General features: G+C 48.3%; 2 protein-coding genes across 4 annotated transcripts in view; one reads left to right on the top strand and one right to left on the bottom strand.

Moving 5' to 3' along the window:
* LOC122390959 (Na(+)/H(+) exchanger protein 7-like) overlaps positions 1-9,622 on the top strand; it is a 60,345-nt gene continuing 50,723 nt past the window's right edge. The window contains exon 1 of one of the 3 annotated variants that reach the window (XM_043384435.1): positions 1-303. The gene's annotated coding sequence lies outside the window, so the exon portion shown is untranslated. The remainder of the gene's footprint in view (positions 304-9,622) is intronic. The other 2 variants (XM_043384433.1, XM_043384430.1) reach the window with 2 other exon arrangements.
* LOC122390951 lies at positions 1,997-9,104 on the bottom strand. The gene is made up of 4 exons (XM_043384405.1): positions 8,944-9,104; positions 7,292-7,836; positions 6,172-6,948; positions 1,997-3,132 (listed from the first exon to the last, which is right to left on the bottom strand). The coding sequence occupies exons 1-4, from the start codon at positions 8,985-8,987 to the stop codon at positions 1,997-1,999; spliced, it is 2,502 nt and encodes an 833-aa protein (XP_043240340.1). The 5' UTR covers positions 8,988-9,104.

Below are 9,622 nucleotides of genomic sequence, written 5' to 3' on the forward strand. Positions count from 1 at the left end.
GCAGTGCTAAGCGCCGGCGCGGGAGTGTGTGGACCGTGTGGACCAAGGCTATATAAACCGTGTGGACCGTGTGGGGTGAAATTCGCAAGTTTTCGATGTTAATTGAAGATATTAGTAAATTTCAAAAAACAATTCAACGCTTTGCTCATTGTGCGATTCTGGATACCCATACAGTGAGCCTGAGTTTGACCGTTGAAGCAAAGAAATTCACGTCAAAAACGGACGAAGATGCCAATTCAAATTGCCATCTTCATGCAGACCATCGCCCGGCTCCGCGCACTTCAACTTGATGACCACTACCAGGCAAGTTCATTCTTTTTTCTTTTTCAGCTTTTATCTAGGCTGGTGTCCAGCTTGATGGGGGCTACCTTCAGCATTAGGCACCTGCTATCTGCAGATCTGACTCAGACTGACACTGGTGAGTCGGTGGGCATGGTAATGTTTTGGTTTGTGGATGCACTTCTTGAAGTCATTATCAATATAATAAGTAAGTCAAAACCTACATACCATGTTCCATTTAATGCATATTGAATAGGTGACAACTAATGCAAAGTGGAAAGGGAAAATGTTGAGTTTGACTCATATTGTTTCAAAAATAAGTAGGTAGATACCTACCGAAACAATGTAATAACTTATATACAATGTTCCGATTGCTTTTTCATTTCAATAAAAAATTCAGAGTTGAATTATGTTTCACTGGGTATCAGCATGCATATTGCATAATACTTCTGCTGAACTTGCTACTACCAAGCAGTTATTGACGTATCAGTATAATGACCCTGCTGCTGACATATGCTTGTATTTGTATTTGTATTTACATTTAAGAGCGATCCACATACAAATTGTGTGGCGATTATTGCTCAAATACAAATTACAGCCTGATATCCACCAAACAATCTCAGCCTTATCAGTGGTGGAGGCTATGGATTTGTGATGCCTATTATCATCATGAGACTAATTCAGAGGTTTGTAGTTATACATTTTGAAAATGTTCTGGACTTCCTGAAATGGAATAAGATTGAGATGGAAGGCACATTCTATTTATATATATATATATATATATTAGTGGTGCCAATTTCATGAAATTTCAATTCCAATTCCGATCCAATTCCAAGAAATTGCCAAGTAAATTTCCAATTTTGTCCAAAGCGGGGGCTATTCCAATTTTTAACGATTTTTGCATTTTTTGCGTAAATTTTAAAAGTGTTTAAAAGCGTTTTAAAGGCCTCCGTTTAAAAATTTTAAATTTTAAAGGCCTTGTGTTCCGATTAATTTCCAAAAAAATGTTAAGAATTCCGTCCAAATTCCAAATTGGAATTGGACAAAAATTGGAATTCCAAGAAAAGAAATTCCGATTGGCACCAATAATATATATATATATATATATATATATATATATATATATATATATATATATATATATATATATATATATATATATATATATTGTTCATTGAACCGTAGTGCGAATTCTGCTTTTATGAGCTTCCGATTTGTGTGTTCGTATTTTCGGATCGTTTTCTTGAGAGATGTTGATAATCAGGGGCGTCGCCACACATTTCTGACAGGGGGGGACGCATTTTAGCCGTCTCTTTGATGACGGATCAGTGGAAAGACGTGTAAAAAAAATGCCTAGTGATAGGTAGGTAGGTACGTCATTTTGCTCCATTCGGTCTTATCACTGTGATGGGAAGATAACAAGGGAATTATAAGTCAAAAACATTGGTGGCTCTAACTATCGGTATTTGTCCAGAAAAGGCAGAGCAGAGTGTCTGATATATATTGTTCAGGCTTCGCAGTGACATTTTCAGAAATATCAGCGTCAGCAAGTACGTTCCCCGCGGCCCAGTAAGATGCGCGTGGTAAAGATGATTGGAAACAATGCCAAACTGCTTTGAGAATACAAGGTACCTTAAGTTTCCTTTGATCACCAAAAGAATCAACAGCCGTGTTCGACCACGAACTCTACTCCCACTTTACCACTACGGTCCATACTCTACACCCGGCCAAACACACGCTCCCGGCGGGCGTTGAGACTGATGAACGCGGCCGCCACTCGGTCGGCGTTCACAGTGGCCACCCGGTCCCGATGAACGTGGCAGACGGCCACAGCGTTCAGCCGCGCCTGACCCATCGTGGAGCGCAGCCACGTCTTCAGTCGACGGAGGGCACTGAAGCTCCTCTCAGCGGTCGCAGACGACGCGGGAAGAGTAAGCAGGAGTCGGACCAGCTTCACTGCGTCCGGAAACATGGCCCGCGCGCTCTCCTCAAGGTCAGCCACCGTAGCTTTCGCTGCGTCCAAATTCTCCGGACGGTTGTTCTTAAACAGCACCTGCAGCTGCGGTGCCAGGTCGGCGACAGATATATCTTCCCTCCATGGACTCTCCTGGAAAAGTTGGTCCAGTTCCTTCACGTTCAGGGAAGACAACAGTGCCTTCTCAACCTTGCCGTGTTCCCGGACGCCCTCCTGGTCGAAGCGGTCCGACAGTTGCGTGCAGGCCGAGTCTATCGCCAGCAGCAGCTGTTCCCGCAGGTACTGGGGCAGGTCCTCGGCGTGGTGCTGCTCTCCGGCCCCCGCAAACCGGGCTGGGACGCGCTTCTGGCGAGGCAGCGTCATGGGAGCATCACAGCTGGACGCCTCCACCTTTCGCAAAAGCCCCTGGATCGTGTGGTCGGCGTTGTCACGCTCAGCCTGCAGGAGCTCCTTGGTGAGCCGGACGCTGCTCATCAGCTGTGATACCGTGCAGCGCGAGCCCTGGGCGGCCCTGTTTAGGCGATCCAGTGGCGCCAGTACCACACGCGCCATGTGCAGCGCCAGAAGAGTTGATTTTTTTCGCAGCTGCGCGTGTAGACCAGCGGCTCTCGCTGCTACATGAGTACGGCCGGCACCCAGCTCTTCCACAGTGCTCAGTACCTCGTCGTAGCGGTCGAGAGCGGCGTCCACAGCCTGGAGTCGCACTGTCCACCGTGTAGGACACAGTGGCCGCAGCTTCTTCGGCGATTCGTTTTCGCACACGCAAAGTTCAGCGAACTTCTCTCGGAACTTCAATGACTCGGCGAACAGTCGACCCACCTCGTTGATGGTGTACAGAGCGTTCCGGAGCATGGTCGAGACGTCACAGCTTTCCTTGGCTGCAAGGTTCACGCAATGCGCGCCGCAGTGCACAAAGAGGGCCTTGGGTTGTTTTTCGCGGAGAATGGCCTGTACTCCCCGAACACATCCAGCCATGTTCGCGGCCCCATCGAACGCCAGACCTCGAAGGTGAGTCAGAGGTAGGTTTAGACGCCTGAGGGCATCTTCAATCAACCGGGATAGGTCGGCGCCAGTCGTTGACTGAGCTTGGTAGAATCCCAGAAATTCTTCTTGCACATTGAAATCCTTGTCCACTAGGGGTACCCATTTTTGGGTCATTTTTTCAAATTTTAGGTGGGGGTGGATTTTCCCATTATTTGGTCTATTCTGATTCCATCTGTGCCAAAAATAGCGAAATCAAACGATTTCTAGGGGTCGCGAATTCAAAATAAAAATGCCAGTTTTAGTGAAAAATCGACGAAATTAATGCTATTTTATTTTGGAACAAGGTTACCATGCTAACAGGTGGGAGTCAATTTTCCCATTATTTGGTCCGATCTGATTCTATCTGTGCCAAAAATAACGAAACCAAACTATTTCTTGAGGTCACGTAGGTATTCAAAATGAAAAGGTCAATTTTAGCGGAAAATCGACCAAATTAACATTATTTTATGTTGGGACAAAGTTACCATGCCAACGGTTTGGGGTCGATTTTATCATTATTTGCTCCGTTCTGGATCTAGCAGTGACAGAAATAACGATATCAGACCACTTTTAGGGATCGCGAGCTTGCATTGGAAGTTTTAATTTTACTTGGAAAAATGACTTCATATGAATGGATAATGGATATAAATGCGCAAAGCCTGAATGTGTTGCAGTGGTATTAATGACTGTTGGACACCGTGAAACATTGCTTTAGTTGTAGGTATATTCGACGTGCAGCGGTAAAAGGGAGCACCAAAAATATCATTTTGGTCAATGAACAGCATATGCTCATTTACACTCACTGTGGCTTAGACCGTCATTAGAACCCACATATACACAAGACCGTAACTCTTAGAACGACTGGCTATGTAGTCAGAGGGCTCAAATCAGTGATCGAAGCTTTCTCATTGGACCATTTAGTTTTCAATGAGTCGTCTTATTCAGCAAAAGAAATGACTGAACCCCAGGACGTAAACAATGAATATTGACACAATCTGGGTGGGAGGGGCATTAAAAGCCGTTACGGATGTGACGATATAACTCGTTTGTCGTATATTGTAACGGAAATATGGCATGAAGTAGATAAATAAGTTGTTAATGGCCTATTTATATCTTTAACGAGATGAAAACAGCACTGAAGCTATGCCGGTATGCATGACCTTGCCAATTCGCTAACCGACCTCCCCTATAGTCCCGGAGTTGCAGACACGGCTGAGGGAGGGGCGCAAGCTTTACACCACCGCGCCGTTGGGTGACTGCTGTATGAGTGTAGCTTTGCCCCTCTCCCACAAACACCCACACCCACATACAGACTTTTGTTCAGACTGTTGACACATTGTTGACTTGAGACGGGTGCAGGTATCATGTCATGGAACTAGTGCCTGGTGATGGCCGCTGCCAGCAGCATCCTTGCAAGATAACGGACCTTACGCTGCACTCTACAGGCCCAGTCCAAACCCTCAGATGGTGCTGAACTGAAGTCGAATGGCATTGCCTAAAGCTGGAAATTAGGAAGGTGCCAAGTCTAAACGACTCAGCCAACTCCGAGGCAGATCCGTTTACTGACTCCTGGCATTGCCGGGGCCGACACGTTGGGTGGGCCATGGACCGTAGGTGGCGGACCTAGTTCTCCTCGTCTTCAGCCTCTGCACGCACACTCCTTTATATGACGCCGCGTCCTGGTTACCACCATACGGCCCATGCAGGATGAAAATCTGCTTCATTAGGTTCTTCAGATTCAGACGCCAATTACCTCAGATCACAGGTGATCTAAGCAAGGAGCTGTGAAAGGTCTTCGTCACTTATCAGCTATGCACGTATCAGCGCATGGCTAGTCGCCCGTGGTCGAAAATGCAAAGTCGTAAATGATGTGCAATGTGCATTGTATCGGAAACTCTTACACTTAAGACGTGTACTGGTATCTGTCCCCACTGAATAAATGGAATAGTAGGTACATGGTTGGTAGGCATGGAAAGAATCGACGCTTTGGAGTTTATGTTTTTGGATTAGAAGTTGATATTTTTGGGTAGAACACCCAGATTTATTCTACGTTGTCTCATACGTGTCTCATCGTAGCCGTCAGCGACAGTAGCGGTGGAACACCTTCAATTAAGGGGGGCACTGCCGACTTTTGGTCCCATTCTTTCCATGCAACGCCCCTAGGGCTAATGTTAAAGTGCCAAAATCAAAGGGGGGCACGGTGCCCCGGTGCCCTCCCCGTTCCGCCGCCTGTGGTCAGCGATCAGGACGGCGTGTCTTGTGGAAGTATACGGTCAAAATGGTTTGATCGTTTTTGAATTACATGGTTTGAAGTCCATTCGGAGCCATAACTTGTGAGATGTATCCTGAGCTAATTTGCGGAAACTTTAATTGTATGGACACAAAAAGCCTGTCACGAACTGAGATGTGGCAACTGAAACGTCATATTTAAGTTTGACCTCACAGGCCATCAAAGGTCACCAATACCAAAGGTCACCAAAGGTCACATGAAGGCAGAAGATATCAAAAATGATTACACGCCGACCAGAATGATACCAACAACAGGAGCAAAACATCACGGCGCTTTTCACCAAATGTTGCAATATCGACTTGCATTGATCGCTAGTAAGGCATTAAACCGGAACCACGTGATGGAGCACATCGATCTGGATGAAAAAGGAGCGCTCAATGACCCCTTTACCCGACTTTCAAACAAAAAGTTTGCCTTTGGTGCGATTTACTATCAGCGTAAAATAGGCATATTTATAGGTAAATACGCAAATTTCAATCTCAATTCGCGACCCCTAAACCACCTTTGATTTCAATATTTTTGGCATCATTGGAATCAGGAGCCGCGAAATAATGGGAAAAACCACCCCCACCCTCAAATTTCCAAAATCGGGAAAAATGGGTACCCCTATTGTCCACATATCGCACGCAAATCGACTGTTGCTCGTTACCGCTGATGTCCTGTGTGCCGTCAACTATCACCGAGAAGGGCGGCACGTCGGGTACTTCGCCATCCACGGCGTCGCGCATGCCCGATATGATGTTGCGGAGAACTTCATGACTGACGAGCTGAAGTATCTCGTTCTGCGTGTCCTGGTGCAGATAGCGTTCCTTTCTCCGTAGCCACTGCTCCAGCTCTTCGCTGTCGCATGCTCGGAGTTTGAGCAGTTCGATGAGGTTGCCGTCGTCATTTCCATGACCCCTCAACGCCAGACCCTGTCTGGCCAAGTATATGATGCTCGTGATGACCTTCATGAGGTTTGCCCTGTTGACTTCCTGCTGCTTGGCGTCAGCTGTTTCTATTACTCCTGTGATAGAGTTGCGTGAGGGTGGCAGGCTACGCAGATGATGCTCGGAGCGCGCGTGCTGTGAAAATCTCTGCAGTGCCTTTTTCCAATTGCTGAAGCCTTCGGTGATGAACGCTTTTTCTTTCGCCGGGACACTACTGCTCAGCGCGTTGGCCCGGGCGCAGTGGAAACACAGCACCTTCCCTCGAGTGGGGCAGAAGTGGATCCAAGGATGCAGAGTGTACCAGTGATCCATGAACGACAGCTTCCGTCCACCGAGATCTTGTTTCGGGATGGATTTCCCCGGGGGCTGATTTGGGGTGTCCATATCCGGGACGCGCCATGGTGACGGATCGCAGGAACCAGACGGGCCGGGAGATGGACTTGGCGAGAGAGCTGTTGAGAGCAGGAATACAATGTATGAGGGAACGTGGGATAACAAATTGATTGAAAAACAGGGATGGAAAACAGAAGTGGAGAGTGCTGGGGGCAGGGGGAAACAGTTTTGTTTGTAAAACAGTTTTGGCACCGATACGGTTTATCGCGTATTATCGGTTCTTTTTATTTACCCTGTGAAAAAAATAAATTTAAATATTAGGCGACCATTAGACGAAAACGGAAACATCACGCAAAACTCTTTCAGTGCACCGTCCAAAAGAGTGTAAAAGGTATAAAAGTGCTTAATCATTCGCATTCGGGTGAAATATTTGTGTATCGGAAGGATTCTACTTGTACTCACGTGTGCTCTGGTGCCCAGAAGTGGATATCGCGGCAGAGGCAGGCGGCTCTGCGATGGAGGAGGCAGACGCCGGCGGCTCTGCGACGGAGGAGGCAGAGGCAGGCGGCTCTGCGACGGAGGAGGCAGAGGCAGGCGGATCTGCGACGGAGGAGGCAGAGGCAGGCGGCTCTCCGGCGGAGGAGGCAGAGGCAGGCGGATCTGCGGCGGAGGAGGCAGACGCCGGCGGCTCTGCGACGGAGGAGGCAGAGGCAGGCGGCTCTGCGACGGAGGAGGCAGAGGCAGGCGGATCTGCGACGGAGGAGGCAGAGGCAGGCGGCTCTCCGGCGGAGGAGGCAGAGGCAGGCGGATCTGCGGCGGAGGAGGCAGACGCCGGCGGCTCTGCGACGGAGGAGGCAGAGGCAGGCGGCTCTCCGGCGGAGGAGGCAGAGGCAGGCGGATCTGCGGCGGAGGAGGCAGAGGCAGGCGGCTCTGCGACGGAGGCAGAGGCAGGCAGCTCTGCGACGGAGGAGGAGACAGGCTCCTGGACAGCGGAAGATGGAGCAGAACTGGAAAGAATTGGAACCCAGCATATAGGCACATATCCGGAAATTAATGATTGTGAGATTTAACACAAAACACCCACATCTATTTAACAAGAACGTGTTAGGTACAGCTGTATCGGAGCCGCCGGAAATGTCACATTTTGTTCTGAACTAGGGGCTGGGGCTAAAGTTGTTGGTGTTTTGAAGAAAAACGGGTCAGACGCCGCCCATAATGGTCATTTGCGCAGCCGCACACGTATCAGTATGCGGGGAAGGGGAAAGACGATGGGACCCAGACCGTTCGGCTTATAATCGAGGTAAAGCTTCACAAAAAGAACGAGCGTAGCTATTACCCGTGACGAGAGGAAGCCAAAGATACCCAACTATAAGGTCCTAGGTCATTTACTGACCTTCCAGGTCAGGTCAATGACCGGTCGTGAAAATTAGGACCTGCTAGAGATTCGTAAAGTGAAGCTGTTATGGGAGCTTTCGGGATGCTGATCACGTATTTCATGTAAGTTTTGATCACGGATGGTGTCTTCATGCATTTAGGCCGGTCGGGTCAAGTTAGGTAAGGTCAACCAGTAGGCGTCCTGCCGACTATCCATAGTAGGTGTCAACTACCACTGACGGCGTCGTAACATGTTACGAAGGCACTAAAACTACTTCGTAAATGTTCAAATGGATGCTGAATTCGTAATCAACCCGAAAAACTACTCTAGAAACATGTAAAACTCGAAAAAGTGAACTGACGTCATCAAAGGTCAATGACCTTCGGGTGACCTTGGCACCCACCGTAATGCACGGGACGAACATCATATCACATGTTTGGACGTTTACAATTGCAAAAAGACTGGAAACGCGCGGATAATGTGAGCTGACACACGCTGAATCGCGAATCCGGCCAAACATGGTCTCGAGAAATAGGTCACAGGTCAAAGGTCATTTGGGTCACATGAAATTTTCAGAGTAGGTGTGAAATTGATAAACTCGAAGGTAATGAACGTTTCGTCGCGATCGTCCGCTTTTTGCGCGAGTTATTCGCGAAAAATCGAGGGTGCCCCCCCCCCTCGCCCAGCCCCCTATCCACCCAGCCGACACATCCGAGGGTTACCCCTTCAATTTTCTTACCGTTTTGCGACGAAAAAGCTGTCAATTTTCTTCTGTCGCTTCATCTTGCCACTCGTTCCTCTGCCAGGTACCAAAATATCAACCACTATCCACGGTTATCAGAATTCGGCCACAGTCCAACCGGCAGCAGCAACCAGCACTCAGCAGCAGTAGAACGTTTACAGTGGGCAGACCCCCCGCCGGCTGCGCCAGGAGCTCCCTCCGCTCTGCTCCGCTCCTTCTCTTCCCTGGTCAGCTGTTCTCTGCCCAAGCGGGGCGGCGTTGCCTAGCAACGGCCGACGGCCTCCTCCGGCGGACGGATCCGGGCGGCGAAACTCTGTAGTCTTTACAAATATGTATAGTGTATACTTGTACCGTCGAGCCGACCAACCACCCTTAACGTTTTTATGAACGCTTCATTTTTACGTGTATGTTTTCATTTTTTGTTGTGTGTGTATGTGTTGTGATTATGAATAACCACTGGAAATGGCAATTTTTTTTCAAAATTATCTATGATTTTTATGGGGGGACGTCCCCCCCGGATGTCGTGATTGGGGGGGACGCGTCCCCCCCGTCCCCCCCGGTTTCGACGCCCATGTTGATAATTGTCCGATTATATTGGCAAAGGTTTCAGACATAACATGTATACAAAATTAAATTCCTTAAGCTTTCGAAGACATCAACATCTTCATGATCACAA

This window comes from Amphibalanus amphitrite, unplaced genomic scaffold, assembly GCF_019059575.1.
Source record: "Amphibalanus amphitrite isolate SeventyFive unplaced genomic scaffold, NRLGWU_Aamphi_draft 000416F_arrow, whole genome shotgun sequence".
Taxonomy (NCBI): Eukaryota; Metazoa; Arthropoda; class Thecostraca; order Balanomorpha; family Balanidae; genus Amphibalanus; species Amphibalanus amphitrite.